Source organism: Fringilla coelebs, assembly GCF_963513975.1.
Source record: "Fringilla coelebs genome assembly, chromosome: 4".
Classification (NCBI taxonomy): domain Eukaryota; kingdom Metazoa; phylum Chordata; class Aves; order Passeriformes; family Fringillidae; genus Fringilla; species Fringilla coelebs.
Window position 1 is genome coordinate 25,963,097 of NC_140032.1, and position 16,529 is coordinate 25,979,625.

Sequence of the window (16,529 nt, forward strand, 5' to 3'; positions counted from 1 at the left end):
AGCAAAATTGAAAGAGTATTTGTTGACTGAAACCATACACACTGGAAGACAGGGTGCAGTTTTGAGGTACATTGGTTTAAGATGATATTTAGAAACTGGAAAGGATCCCACAAATGGCTTTCAGATTTTTGAGGGGCCTCTGGCACTGACTCTTAAGGAGGGGTAGAGGGTACTGAACTTGCTTACTCTTGTGAAGAGGAAGCTAAGGGGCAATTCAGCAGCAGCCTGCAACTACCTGAAGAGGAGTTAAAACATGACTGAAACAAATTCTTCTCAAGAGTGCTGCATGGTAAAACATGGGGAAATGGCCCAGACCTACAGCTTTGGAGACACAGCACATGAAAAGGAAACACTCTTTCATTAGGGAGGTGAAGCAGCCCTGGAACAGAGCGCCCTATCCATCAAGGTTTTCAAGACTTGGCGAAACAGAGCAGTGGCTGAACTGATCCCATTTGGCAATAGGTGTGCTTCAAGTGGGAGAAGGATTAGATGTTCTCCAGATGCCTGTTACAGTGAGGCTTTTAGGATTCTTTTGCACAGAACAAACACACTGTAGGGACCAGAGCCTATGATGAAGAGCTGAATCCTAAAGAAGGCCAACAGTTACTAGATGAGACCTTGCACACACCAGAGCACATTTTAACATTACAGAACAGTCACTGAATGACCAAATCACAAAAATAATTAGGCTAGAAAGAGCTCAGAGATCATCAAGTCCAACCAGTATCTGTTGAAGCTACATTACTTCAGAAAGTTTATTAATGCTATCTGCAAACTTAACACATTCATACCATGGTTACAATAATTCACACATTCTGAGGGGTGATTTTTTGACCAGATCCCTCACCAGATTCACAAAATAATTTGAAAATCCTACTTGCACCACATGACTTTATAACATCTCACAGTGCTATTTGGATGAAATTATTTGCATATTCTAGTATCATTTTACAACCCACATCGTTCTGAAAGTCTGAACAGACCAAACAATTTTCATTTTCTCCTGTGTCTAATATCTGCAGTAAATCTTTATAAGCAGAAGAGCTGCACTAGTCCTTCTGAGCTCAAACTGCTAGAATATAAGACTCAATTAATAAATTCTTGTCCTGTAGTCTCAGCCTATGGGCTTCTCCAAGACTGTGGAAAGTTCCGTATTAAAGTAAGTGTACAAGAGATATACAAAATACAAACCAAACAAATATACAAATAGATATACAACAGATATACAAATACAAAACAAACAGCAATGTTTTGTTCCTTTTTTCTTCTCTGCATTTGAGGTGATAGAAATACCAAATTTAGTAGAATAAGACAAGTGTGACTTTCACACATATTTTCATTAGGTTCTCTGCACTGCTTTCAAGAATGAAATGAGATTTGGACCTATGAAAAAATTCTTCCACGAGACTTTCTTTCACTAAAATGTTAACTATCAGAAAATCAGCCAAAAAAACATCTTATGAGGCCAAAAAACCAGATGAGGTCATCTAATCTATCCCCCTAATTTGAAATAAGATCAACAATATCTAAATTCTCTCTGGCAGATTTTCATGCCCCCAGTTTGTACATAACTTTAATGATGAAGAGTCCTCAGCACTTCCAGCCAATATATTCCAGCAATTTTTAAATTCTTATTCTAAATTTTCCTACTTGCCATTTAAGCTCATCATCCTTTTTTTCCATTGGAAATGGAGAGTAGTTTATTCTTAACCTTCTGTATATTTCAAGGCTCTTATAACTCCTTCCCCCTGACTGACTAAGCAGAGTTTCCAATCTTTCTTCACAGACCATGCTTTCTAGGTCTCTGGTCATTCCTGCTGACCAATTCTCATTTAGTCAAATCCAATACAAACTGAGTACCATGAAGTGATTACACACAAACATTCTTGGTTAATTCAGGCCATTTCACCAGCCTGTCAAAAAAATTTTGAATTCTAATCCTGTCCTCCAAAATGCTTTTAGATCCTCCCAGCTTGATGCTGAATGAGAAATTATCAGGCCTGCTCTCCACTCTTTCATCTGAATGACTCACAATACCACTGTAGCCTCCCAGACACACTGCCATGCATCCAGCCCCCCAGCAATACATCTTCATGGTCTGACAATGAATCATCATTTCCACATCATTTCATCTCTGTTCATATCTCCTTACTTATTTCAAAAGTCATTTCACACAGTGTGAAAGTTAAAAGTATATTACATCTACAGTTTTTTCCCCATCCACAGTGTCTCTGGTATTTCAAGGAACAAATTCATGGACTCTGACATGATTTGTTCCTGCTAAATACATTCTGTCTGTCATTATGACCCTATACTACTGTAATTTCTTGGTAATTCAAGCTAGGAAAGTGGTTTGGAAATCTTTGTATCTCATTCTTTTATCCTTTTTAATGAAAGATGACATACCAGTTTCCTCCACTCTCTACAACTTCTCAAACCTATGGCTACCACTACTATCAGCCATAATAGAAACCTGCCAGAGATGTAAATATTAAATGCTCTTGGATGATTTCAACAAAACTAGCTACTCTAAAGAGCAGTGTATTACCCATTAATTACTTACTCTAACCCTCCTTCTTAAGTCTTTGCTATCTTAGTAATGTAATACGATTTCCTAAGGTTTCTTTGTGGTTTTGTTTTGGGGTATTTCTTGCTTTGCCTTTTTTTTTTTTTCCCTGTATAATATTCCTGGCTTTTCTCATTTCTCAGGTTCTGGTTCTACACCAGTTCTTGCAGGTTTGATCTACATGTTCACTCTCTCTAGAATTCCACTTTCCATTTCAGGTCACCCTACAGCTTGTGCCTTAGCCAAGTCAGTCTTGCTCCTTCACAGAAAGATGTCTGCTAGATCTAATGACCATTACAGGGCACATAAAATTCTAACATATTCATTTGATCTTAAATAGTCCTTTAATCTAAGTCAATTAAAAATATTTAATAACCTATAAAATCAGTTACTTGTTAAATCAGGCAAAACATTTCCATTTGCAGTAGCACTATCACAACTCAAGTAGGAATTTCCAACTAAAATTTTACTAATTTTTCAATTTCAACTTAAAAATTTGAATACTCCTTTGATAAATTTAATTTTAAGCTAGCAATTCTCTTATGTGTCTTTAAGAGAGGAATTTTTAGAATTAAGAGAGAAAAAGAGAATCCCCAGTCTGTGTTCTACATTATAAATGTGCTATCAGTGGGGAAAAGCAATGTTTCATTAGATAAACTGTACAATGGAAATATTCAATAAAAAGTTTTCAGAGAATTCTAGTCTGTTACCTGCTGATTACTGCGCACAACAGTCAAAATTTACAGTAAAAAACAAGCTTTATGACTTGCATACTAAATTATAATGAAAAACGAAGAAAACAAGCTAGAAGGCAGGGACTAATTTTAGGTTATGAAGTTCATCATTCTGTTTGTAACATATTTGGGATACTTCTGTACAGCAATGTTCTCAGTACCTTATTCTCCCTTTTCCATTTGGAAAAAGTTGTTCAAATGCATTAAATTGCAAGTTTAGAATCAAGTATAATCCATAAAGTGGATTACTTCTTGCTTCCAAGGAACAGTGCCACATGTCAGTTCAGTTTCTATCATTCCATTCTTGCAGGCCTCCTGTGACAGCAGGTTTGAGAAAGGAAGCCTTGAGTTAGACCAGAAGGCAATGGATCACACACATATGGAGACCAATTTAGGGCAAATTAGGCCTATTTCAGAACTGGAACAGCATCTGTACACATTGGTTAAAATGTTTCTTTGTCCTGAGTAGAATTCTCTAAAGCCACAGCTGTGCTATAGAATATGGAGTAAAATATCAAAACCTTGATTTTAGCAGTATTAAAATCAGAGATATCTGAAATTTTAAAGTGAAAACATATTAAAATATAGAAAATAGAAATTAAAAGTATTCACTGCATTGATAGAAAAAATAAACAGGCATGAATAAATGAGTCTTAAAAATTTTTGGTAGATGGGTATTACAGAAGAATTCTGGGTTTTGTTTTGTTATGTTCTTTGAGCAAATAAAACATTAGCTGAGTTTCCATTATTCCTCTTGCAGAAATAGTTATAGAGTAATAAAAAAACCAAATGAGATCATGTGAAAACAAGAGATTGTTTGTCCAGCAGCTTGACTGCTCAGTTGTCAAATATTCAAGATCTTTACACCAAAGACATTGAGTGAAGAGTACCAGAAATGACAGAAAGCCAGGCAGCAACAACAGACTTGTCCATCCCTTTCATGAATACATACACAGCAGATGCTACAGCAGAGGAAAGAAGGAAAAGGAGCTGCTGGTTTCAGTGGACCACCAGTGACACCACTTCCAAGAAAAGGAGCAGCAGGCACAGGAAGAGATAACAGGAGATTTTTAAAAACAAGTAACTTGGTAGACAGCTGCAATTTTACACTGATACTAGACCAGAACATGAAGTAGAATTCTCCTGTACTCTGCTGAGCACAAACTCTTGAAGTTTATTGTACTTGCTATATCTTCCTAGTGCAGCCAAGAAAGACAAATTATTGCACTGTATTTTCCAGAATGACAGAACAACTCCACTACTGCCTTTATCGAATTTCAGAGCTGAGCAGGCCATGCTTTTATGATTGCCATTTCATCGACAAAGAATCTGGACTACCAAGTACATGGAAAGTGGGTTTTTTCAACTGAACATCACCACAAAACACATTCTTCCAACATTATTCCAGTGTTCTGAACCTATGCAGTACACCCATCCTCAGCAGCACAGCCTCTAGCACACACCAGGACAGATGTGAGACTGACTGCTGTTATGTCCTCTACCTGTGCTAACAGAAAAACTAATTGCCAGAGACTGCATTTAAATTCACTGTAATGAAATCTGGGCCTCAGCCAGAAGTCTCTGAATAAACTTTTATGTTCTGACATAAAGAGGCAGTCAGATTAGATGGCATGATAGTCCCATCTGGTTGTAAACTGTGAAACCTAAGACTTGAGCATTCCCATTAAGCTCTCAGCATCACAAACAAACAAATTTAACATCTTTTGTACTAGAGAAAAACATAAGAACTGCTAAGAATACATGTTGCATAACTTGAGCACCAGCCATCATTAGTCCAAAGCCTTTCAGACAGTGCTTGGAACTTGTGGCTTTGTGTGATGTTGCTTCATGCATCACACAACACATTCCATGAGTGGCGCTATGAAAAACTGGAAAACCACATCGTCTGTGGAATTATAACTAGCAAACAGCCAGCAAAATTGCTTGCATTTTGTGAAATGGGCAGAATAGAATGAACTTTTCATGTTGCTTCAGACTGAAGGTTTATACATTCCAAACAGACAGACTACTATTCTGTAAAATGTGTTATCACTGTCCATTAAATTAACCTAACTTTAACCACTATCACTTCATTATCTTAATTTTCTTTCAGATTAATTTAGCCTAAATTATTAAAATATGTTATTTTTAAATAATTAAAATATCCAAAAGCTGTTAGAAAGACATTGCCTTTAGATTTTAAACATTACCACATTATGTAGTAATTGGGAGCTTTTATTTGGCAAAGCACCAGACAGTTTGCAGAGCTTTACAGAAAATAAAAATTCCAAATGCTACCATTCATTGTAATTCCTGGTCTAAGGCATTAATAAGTCTTCAATTTGATATCTCACATACATTATTTTTCTCTAAGAATAAAAAAGACAGCTATTAAAGCAAAATCAAGTGTTGCTGTAAGTAATTATTAAAGAAATTTGCATGGCCACAAAACTGGGTGGTTCTGCAGTGTGCTCTAATGTGGACAGAATTTGTACACTCACAGCTTTAATTTTCTGAAGGAGTAAAATGAAGCTGTTCCCATTGGGAATACTTGCAGAAAAGCATTGCATAAAACATTTCATATTTACTTAATAGTTTTTAATGTAAAAAGGAGATGTTTTATCATTACTTGAGTTCTGTGCAATATACAGTCTAATTTACCTGCACCCTCAATGGTGAGTAGAAAGAGCTTGTTAAAAACACCAATATTGTCAACCTCACATTCAGCCATTCTTGTTATAAGTCAATTAAATAATGTATACAGGATGTAAATACCAAGAGATGAAGTTCATGGCTTCAGATCAGATTACACAGAAGCATGAAACTCCAATTATAGAGTCTTCCATTTCACCATATAGAAAACATTAGCCTCTGTGACATTTTCACTGAATCCCTGTGCAATGTTAACAAAATAATTAAATAGCTATATTGCTCATATTACTCCTTTTGGAAATCAGTTCTGGTAACACATTATAATTTTTGTTTTTCTTATGGCTTTTCAAAGCTAATTTACTGGATTTTTGGCAGTGCCAGTCCACAAAAACTTGAGAACAGCTAAGAAAATCAGGCTTCAGGTGATTGACAAAATTGGGCAAAATTGACAAAACACTAGTCTGGTTTTCTGAAGTACTGCAAGAAAGAATTAGAAATTAGTATTGCAGTTAAACTGAAGTTGCAGACTTCAGATTTAAGTTTCCCACTGCCCTTGACACAACTGCCTATCCCTACTAAAAAGATCTTGTAGAAAAATTGATTTGTGGACTATGTCACCCTGTTAGAAAATGGAATTACGAGATTTAAGAACCATTTTTGTCTCTTACATTTTGTAAAAGTGTAGGATTGATGACACCTGTTAGCAAGCATCAGTGAAGAAGCAGGAAGGCGTAAGTTTCTACCCATGCTGATTTCAGCCTAGGCACACCTCTGAAAAAATGAGGGAATCAGAGGTATTGTGATAGTTTAATACATTTTCATTTTCCCAGCAGCAAGCATCATGGGAAAGAGAAGCAAATTTTATGTTAGGACCAATGGCAAAGTGAACATGAGTCAGCAGTGCCCTGACAGCCAGGAGGGACAACCCTGTCCTGGGGAGCATCTGGGACAGCATCACCAGCCAGGCAAGGGAGGGGATTGTCCTGCTCTGCTCTGCTCTGCTCTGGGATGGCCTCACCTTCAATATTGTGGGCAGTTTTGGGTGTCACAATGTGAGACATTAAACTGTTAGAGAGCACCCTAAAGATGGCCATGAGGATGGTGAAGGGACTGGAAAGGAAGCTGTACGAGGAGTGTCTGAGGTCACTTGGTTACCTCTGGAGGGGAAGCAGAGGGGCAGGCACTGATCTCTTCAATCTTGTGCCCAATGACAGGACTCAGGGAATGGTATGAAGCATCAGGGGAAGTTTAGGTTAGGTAACAGGGAAAGGTTTTTCACCCAGAGATGGCTGGGCACTGGAACAGGCTCCTCAGGGAAGTGGTCACAGCATCAAGCCTGTCTGAGTGCATGAAGCATTTGCACAGTGCTGTCAGGGCACTGTGCAAAATTGTTGGGGCATCCTGTGCAGGGCCAGGAGTTGGACTCAATGACACTGATGAATCCCTTCCAACTCAGGATATTCTATGATTCTATAAAGATTTATCAGGATGGTATATAAAGCTAAAGCATAAAGATAATGTAAATACTGTTTAGATACACTAAACTAGATAGAGGAGTATAAAATTGTTGTGTGTTAGAATGGCAGGCAGTCTACTTACTTCAGTTCAGGGCATCTGTCAGAATGGATGCCAAGTATCCCTGCAGTGCAAGACTATACAGAGTACATTAAGTGCAGACTCCCTAACCCAGGGTCTTTATCCTCCTGTGTACTTTGAGAAAGGTACAAAGACGTCAGTTTGTGTAGTAGAGAAAAGCAAACAGAAAAGACACCTCTTAATTGAGTTTGGGGATTAGACACTGGCAAAAGATAGCCCTATATACCATGAGATTTGCCTCTTCCCTGTAAGAGACAGCTGTGAATATCAGAGCTGCTGAACTTATTTTTTATCCAACAGTTGTATTTTGCATCAATTATTCCACAACTTAGTGTGCATGCAATAAGACACTTAGAAGCTATTTCTTTTTCTGAGTTCCACACAGAAACCCTCTCTTAAACAATTTGTTGTCCAGAGATGCCCAAGTTAAACACATCCACTTGTCTAACTTTTTGTTAGCATTTATTGCAGAAAGCAAATAAATGAAGAGGATTTTCCCTCTAAGTCTGGAGGAAAGAGAGTTACATTCTGAGCCTCAGCAATAACTGTGAGTTCAAGTACTGAACCTTGGCAAAACACCTTATCTTTTCAAAACACTCTTAATAACAGTCGTGGAACAATTATAAAGTGGTGAAAGGGCCGAGATTTTAGTGCAATTCAGTTCCTGCCATAGTTCACAAAATTTTGTTACCTCTTTTCTCTGTGAACCATTTCCACACTAGGTCTAACACTGCAGTGATCAATGATAGTTCACAGCTAACTCCAGCACTCTGATTGTCCTAAGAAATCACCAAAGCTACAAACTACTGACCTTACCCTAAACCCATCTGATTGCAGGCCAGCTGGCTTAAGTTTTCTTGCCACTCATCAGCACAAACATGGTTATCAGCAGCTGACCTGTGAACGGTCAGGAGCATCAAGGAATTCCTGGTTTTAGACAGTGTAACTGGAAAGAAAAAAGGAAGAAAACTTCAGCATTATTTCAAATAGTTTTATAGATGGAAAACTGAAAACATACAACTACATTCAAGATTCTTCCAAGTTGCTGCACTTCTCCTAGCTTTACACGCTGAATAGCTATGCAATTTAAAACCAGGGCAAGTGTGCTTATCAGAACCTTGCTAAGAGTGAACTGCATGACACACTGAACAGCAAAGATATTGAGAGGGTAAGAATAAACCCAAATATTTCTAATTCACCATCACAGATTAACAGGGGCTGCTGACAGCCTTAATTTTTATAGCCATAATCTTGTTAGATAATCTAGACAGAAAGACCATCACGAGTTCTTCTCTCTTAATCTGTATATAAAAATTCAGGAACTGCTTTTATCACATGCAAAAAAGATTCTCAAAAGGTCCTTCCAAATCTCAATGTCTTCTTAATCTCTCCTCTACCCACAGTACTTTCCAGATTACACACATCATCTACACATTTTCTTGCTATATCACTTTTGTTATGTCTTTGCACTGTCACATTTCACACTCAGCTTTTGCTTTCTCTTCCGCCCACTTCCTTGCATGCTTTCCCAACCTCACCCCAGTCTTCTCTTGGCTAACAGAGGGAGCACCTCTCCACCACTGTATTCTGAATTAAACCACCAGGGAATGCTAGCATCACCCAAATAGCACTTTGAGGCACCAGACAGCAGACACTTACCACAGTCCCATTCATCTGAGCTGTCACTGCAGTCTGCCTGCCCATCACACCAGAGTTCACGGGGCACACACTCATGGTTGGCACATTCAAGTTCACTCTCGTCACAAAATGCTGCAAAGACAAACACATGCTTCCTCCTGAGAAAGGCATGATCAAAGTGAAGATCACATTGAGATGAAAACTTGAGGAGGGTGAAGGTAGATATAGATCAGATTTATGGAAAAAGTGAGACAGATTTGCAACAAATCTCAGCATGGATACCTCTGATGCAGAAGGTGGTTGCTGCCATGCAGTGACAGAGGGCATTGCAATTCAGAGGGAAGGGAGAGTGTCTACAAATGCAAGATCTGGGATTACTTAGTATCATTTGTGATCTTGTAATATGAAACCTGTCTAAATCCCTCAGAAGCTGTAAGAGAAAATACTGTTCTGTGTTTTTTAGCCAACTGATCCAAGTTTGATCTAGCCATACATGCAGGCCACTGCTCATTTTGGCAAACTTATTCATAGGCTTCACTTAGGACACAAAATGCTCCTACCAACAGAACTCCAGAGACTCAGGAGCAACTTCTTTTAAATCACAAAATTATATCCAAATATCCCAGCAAAAATGACAAAATACCAGGTTTCCTCAGAGAATGAAGAATTTCCGTTTGCAACCAACTTTACCAACCAATGATCCCTCCTTTCTTGTGCAGACTTTCTCCCAGTATGTCTTTTCTGCTTCCTTGTCGTGGGAGCATGCCCACACACCAGGTTTTCTCAAGAGAACAGAATCCAGAGTACCACTAATATATTAATGAACGAGGAGCTAACATCCATCCCAGGGCACTCACTCCCAGCTTAGTGTGCAGGGTGGGAGCCTGCAAAGCAGCTGCTGTGTGCAGATGTTCCACCACTTCCCATCCCACTCTCAGATGGAAAAACAGTGGGAACAGAACTGAGACAGCCCCCACAGGGGAGCAGGGTGCAGGATGCTCCCTGCCAGCACTTTGAACAGACTTGCACCGTGCACATGGACCGTGTGCCCCTGCCACCAGTGCACCCTCCTAAGTTCTGTTTCTTCATTGTTATCCCAGATTGGATTGCAGAAGAAATCTGTGGAGCCAAGTAGGGAAACAGAATCTAAGAAATGTCAATCAGGAAAGAAACTAGACAAGGCATTGTTTGCAATAAGACATAAGACATTTACCAAGTAGAAATCAAGGAAAAAATGAGCAGTAAGCAGCTATGAGCAATGCCTGTATGGAATGAAGTTAAGGAAACCTGGGAAAATAAGTCAAAAATCTACAAGGAATAAAAGTACAAAGGCACAGGAACAAGGAGGGAGAAAGAGAAAATAAAAAAGAAATTAAAAGAGGACAAGAGTGACCAAATAGACAGTAAGGATCCAAGGATGTGAACAACAAAGGACACAAGATGAGGAAAGAAATTAGACATAGACAAACTGAAAAGGGAACTGAGGGAATGACTAAGTCTTCCTGCCTATAGAAAGCATAAAGCATCTTTACTTTGATTTATTTTGGACCCCAACATCCCAAAAATGTTATCATCCTTTCAAGGGAGTAACAAACTGCATGAGTCCTTACAGCAATTCTTTTCATCCATCATGTCAGGGCAGTCTGGGAAACCATCACAGATCATAGTGTGTTTGATGCACAGCTTCTTCAAAGGACACTCCCAAAGACCCCTTTCTCTACAACCTGGAGGCAGAGAAGCACAGTTCTAAATACCTGCATGCCATTTTGAACCGTTTTCTTCCTTAAAAGTCCTGAAACACACCAAGTACTTTCACTCACAACATAAATTATTTTCACTTGCGACATAAATTTTAGGAGGTACCAAGAATAGTTACTAATGAAGAAATGGAAATAAGATTGGCACAGTGCACACTTGATAAATGGATCTAAATATTGTAACACTTCATGATACTTCAGTGCTTTTGAAATAATAATTGTATTATGAGTGTGCATTACACATATCTATAATGGTTTAGGCATTAGCTCAATGAGCTCAAAACCCATGCACCACTATTCCTGAAATACACTTGCTAGTAATATAAGAATTTTTATAATTCTGAAGTCTGTAGAAATTGCTTGGTCTTTCAAAAGCAAATCCTATAAAAGCATGGAATCTCCATGAAACACTGTAGAAATACATACTTTTTTTCTGGCAGTGCTGATGCAGAATCTAACACAGAATCACAATGAAAGGTAGAAAGATAATACAAAACTATGTCAAAGTGCTTTGACAGAAAAATTCCTGTTGGTCAGCTAGAGGAAATAAAGAATAGGCCAAGCTACATTTTGGAAAATAGTTTTCTCTTGTTTCATTACACTTTTTATTTCCATCAATTAATAAAATATTTTATTGTGATATCAGTTTGAATACTTTGACCTACTAATGTCCTGTATGACTGACACTCTGGTTTTATAGGAAGCCATAAAAATGACATGTTGTCCTGACTAAGCCAGATGATTTGATTGCCTTGTTTGGCCAGTTCTGTAGATGATACTTTTCATTTTAATCCAAGGGCAAACTCAATTGATAGCCCTGATGCTCATACATACAAAAAATTCAGGTATAAATTTAAAAACAGTATTTAAAACAGCACCTCTCTTTGCCTGGAGCTGGAACTGTGAAAGTGTATCAGCAGTAAGTTATAAGTAAATATATTGTTTCCAAGAAATTTTAATTCTGAAGTACATATTTTACAAATATGAACCAGAGAATCCCTACTGGATTAATGGAAAAATCTGTTCAGGTTTTACCTGTACCTGGATGTGTGGGGTGCTTGATTTTGTTTAGATTTGAAAAAACATGTAAATAAATGTTAAAGCCCAGAGAAATAAATAGCCTTAACCTTTGAAACTAATTCTTCATGATCAAATAACTTTCTTGGGTATCACCACTTTCCAGGTCTCCTTCTTGACAATATTTATGATAACTTTTAAGGAAAAATTAATTGAAACAAAAAAAAAATCTCTACTCTTATATAGAACAAGGAATTCCATGTTAGGCTCTTGATACGAACATGAAACAAAAAAAGCTTAAACTCCCCATAATTTATGAACCTAGCAATTTTTTAGCAGTGTTTACAATTCATTACATACACGTTTCCTTTTCTCTTCATCACACATTACAGTGTTACACTGTGAAGTGTACCAGGGCTCTCCAAAACTAATCACATAGAAAAATACAGAGATAATTCCCTATGAAAAATTCACCTGTCACTGAATTCAGGGTTCAAGCAACTGTTTTGTCGGTAGAGACCATCTACCATTTGGAGTATTTATATTTCATCTCTAGTTTTTTTGTAACATTCATTTTTAATTCAATCAAAGGGAAGTGAAAACAGAGCTAGGAAAACTTGTCTGTATGTACATTAGCCCCATCTCAAAAATACATTTTGACAAGAGATATGGTTTTATATATGATCTTACCTTCATTCTTCTTCATAATATGAAGGAAGTTACCAATTGTTGTCCATATATACATTTCCCACACAATTATCATTAAATCATTAACGTCAAGACCTCCACATTTTTCTCTCACCTAAAACACTACAGGTCAAAACCCAGATAGCAGAAAATAGTGAAAGAGAGTATTGGCTATCAATGTTATGTCCTCATTTTTTTTAGGAGGTGTAGGACCCTCTTCTGTTCCCTGCCAGAGGCATTGTTCAGCAGCCAAAAATTTAATGCATTCAATTACAACCAACTATAATATTTAATACTACAAACTCTAGTGACATCTTTCATAATAATATTTTTTTAATTACCTTCCCTGCACTTTATTGCACTCAGAAGTCTCACTTCCAGTAATCTCAATCAAATTTTCTCCCCAAATCCCAGTGTAGATGGCACTAAAATCTGAGGATTTCGTTGCACTTGCATGGCTGAGACGTCCTCTCACAAAGCCCATGTGAAAGTCTGGCAGGGATTGCAGACAGAAGGAGACAGTGGGTGCTGAATACAGCTCTCCTCTGCACAGGGAGAGTACACCCGAGTCCCTTTGGACAGTTCTAACTTATATTTTTTGGCCAGAGTAGTCTAAGCATAAGAAAGCTATAGTTAGTCTTTTTCAGCCTCCTTCTGCCTGCATTGTAAAGCTGTTCCACATCTATCATTCAAAGCATTTCAAATACAAGGGTTTCAAATTAAACATTCAGTGGTTTTTTAATGTTAGAAAAGCTAATAAAATAAATACAAATAAAATAAAGCTAATAAAATTTGAGCTATCCATTTACACATGGAAAGATCATCAAGTTTTGATTTTGTCCTGCACACATGGAATATGAATAAGTTATAGACAATTACTCCTGGAGCTCTACAAGGACTTTTTGTTTTTCAGTAACAGTATGAGCCCTGGTCAGTGTAATGTCACCCTGACAGCAGTAATTTCCTATCTGATACAGTCTTCTATATTTATAGAAACTGATAAGAATTCTGTTGATTGCTTGTGACATTCTGTCTAGACTTTAGAGATCCACTCGAGAAACGAATGTCACATATTAGAACAATATTTCATATGTTAACGTCTAGGAGAACAAAATTATCCTAAAAGACACATAACAATGTGTTTTCTAAGGAGTTCAAAATTGGTGGCAACAAAAAAAAAAAAATTACCAGGGAGGACAATTGAGACAATTGATTCAAAGTAAAGAGATGTCAGACTCTGAAAGCATCACTGTGATCATCAGTTCTGACTTTCCTTTATAACCCAAACAAGAGAATGACCTAATATTAAATCATATTTCAGAGAGCATAGCCTTTTTTTTTTCCTTTCTTTTTTACAGGGGTGGGGGGAGGGGAAGAAATAAAGAAAGAGGAGAGAGAGTACAAGAATGATCTGGAAACTCCCAGAGACTGAGAATACATCACACATTGGGGGTAAATAAACCCCTGGCTACTGTAAACATCAAAACAATCTGCTTTTTAAAAAGAAGCATTTTATAGGGCTGCTAAGATTGAACTTTAGCCTAGCTTTAGCTTTCTGGTATTGGATTTCATTTTACTGTCTCTGAGTAGAAATTCTCTTATTGACACAGTTTTGTTGTTCACATAAGCTCTGCTTCCCTCCTAACCCATTCTCAGTTAAATAAAATACATAGACTGTGCACCTTAATCCTACCCTGCTGCAATAAGCACACCTCAATACTCTGCTGCAATAAGCACACCTTTGCTCATAAGCACACCTCTTCTCTAAATCCTTAGTGATGTATGATTATTCTCTTTGCCCCTAAGGACGCCAGGCCTGCATGCAGACCCCACTGAAGGCTACAGCTTAGTCAATTAATAAATATTTAGGACTCCTTTCTCTTTCTGAAACTGTCTTGCCAGCAGGTAGAAGGATATGTAGCGACCAAGAGATTTCTTGATTCTTTACAATTTCTTGGTTCTTTATTCTTGGCTCAATACATCCCCTTAAATTAAAAGTCAAAAGTATCTATACTAAAAGTAAACTCAGAAACATATTAGAGAATAAACTCTGAGGGCTTATGCTTGTACTTGTAACTTGAGGTTGACCAATCTGAAAAAGCATGCATAATCCACTTCAGCAACACAATATACCATAATGACATCTTTTGTCTATACAACCTAATGAGAACATAATCATGTATAAATTTAAAACTACATTTACAGATTCAAGATTAAATCTGCCAGAGAGTTACATTTTAGCTCAGTAAAGCCTTCAGCAATATGAAAATAACTAAATCTGCAAAAATTGTTTATCTTGATTCTTTAATGGGTACTCAAACATCCCAGAGTATGGTTATCAGAATCTAAATGATCAGTTATCACAAATTGTATTCATGTTGATCAAGAAGGATTCTTGCTACAGTATTTTTACTGATACTGTCTTAAAAAATCCCCAATACATGTAAATATACCAAAAAAGGGGGTTCTCCTTCTCTGAACTCTGATGCTACAATTCAAATAACTGAATGAAAGATGAAGCTCATTCCCCAGCGCTGCAGCTGCCCTCCATCCCAGCTGACTGGTGCACTCACCACAGCTGTCCTCGTCGCTGTCATCCTCGCAGTCAGCCTGCCCATCGCAGCGCCGCGACGCCAGGACGCACCTCCCGGAGCGGCACTTGAAGTGACTGGGGGAGCACTCTGCCAAGGACAACCAACAAACAGCACTCCTCAGATAAAAGCTTCATCATGGCATGGGCACTGATCTGTCACCCAGGCTGTTTCACAAGGGTAAATAACACAGATAGAAGGCTTGTGAGACTGGAAATGTCTGTCAGGTGAGACTCTTCATAATTGCGCCAGGAACGTGGTGGAGCAACATTTTCCAGAGCTCTCCCTTCTATGCTGCCCTCTATCAAATGTCATTGCTTTGCCAAATCACTGGCATGAAATGTTTAGACCATGGCTATGAATCTCCTGGCTATTCTTCTCACCATTGTGGTGGTGAATTATGCATTGAAATAAGTACTAGAAATCCCCAGGATTAAAAAAAAAACAAACAAAGATTGACAATTCTGTGTCTATTTCAGCTAATGAAAACCAGGTATAACTTTCCACTAATCAACCCTTTCACTGCTTCTGCCTCATCTCACAGTACCATTCTGGGACAAAGGAGTGGAACAGAGCTGGCAGATCTTTAAGGAACTCTCATTGAATGCTAGCAATTCTCTGGAGCAAGAAATCCAGCAAAGAATTCTGCCAAGAGACTGGCATGGCTGAGTAGAGGAACTCAGTTTGGAATAATTTCCACAGCTCAAATATAATTTAAAGGGGAGGTATAAAAAAAACAAAAACCAGTGACTTTAGGAACCCATTTCAATCTTTTATTTGCTGCAATATGTGCAGGAGATACCTTCTACATCTTCATCTGGTGTCAGACAGGTTTGGTTGTCAGAGTTCTCATCTGGAAACTGAGTGCAGTCTGTATCTTCTGGCCACTGCAGACCTACAATCCCAAGCACAGCCTCACAGCGCTCCTTAGACTGTACACATAATGTCCTGAGGAGACAAAGCAGAATTGTCATTGTACCAAATAACTGAATGAATGGCTTGGAAATTCACAGATACTAGAAGTTAATAATCCTAGCTGAAGTTAAACATGAAGATCAAGGAAAAAAATCAGATATACAGATGTTTTAATATTAAAAAAATCAGATATACAGATGTTTTAATATTAAAAAAATACATATATCAAAGAATGCTACGGTTGAAACACTAAGTTACTGTTGCACAGTTATGTCATAAATAGGTTAATGATAACCAAATATAACTGCTCACAAACATGCTCTACTCAGAAAGAGATGGCAGAGGATGATTTTTAAGAAGCACTAACTGCTCTCCT

At 37.8% G+C, this 16,529-nt stretch overlaps 1 protein-coding gene across 3 annotated transcripts in view; it reads right to left on the reverse strand.

Moving 5' to 3' along the window:
• CORIN (corin, serine peptidase) overlaps positions 1 to 16,529 on the reverse strand; it is a 121,190-nt gene that overhangs the window by 16,025 nt on the left and 88,636 nt on the right. For all 3 annotated transcript variants that reach the window (XM_084204984.1, XM_084204982.1, XM_084204983.1), the window contains exons 12-16: positions 16,041 to 16,186; positions 15,221 to 15,328; positions 10,797 to 10,910; positions 9,208 to 9,318; positions 8,365 to 8,494 (exon numbers count right to left, since the gene is read on the reverse strand). In XM_084204984.1, coding sequence (XP_084061110.1) covers positions 8,365 to 8,494; positions 9,208 to 9,318; positions 10,797 to 10,910; positions 15,221 to 15,328; positions 16,041 to 16,186 — 609 coding nt within the window. The remainder of the gene's footprint in view (positions 1 to 8,364; positions 8,495 to 9,207; positions 9,319 to 10,796; positions 10,911 to 15,220; positions 15,329 to 16,040; positions 16,187 to 16,529) is intronic.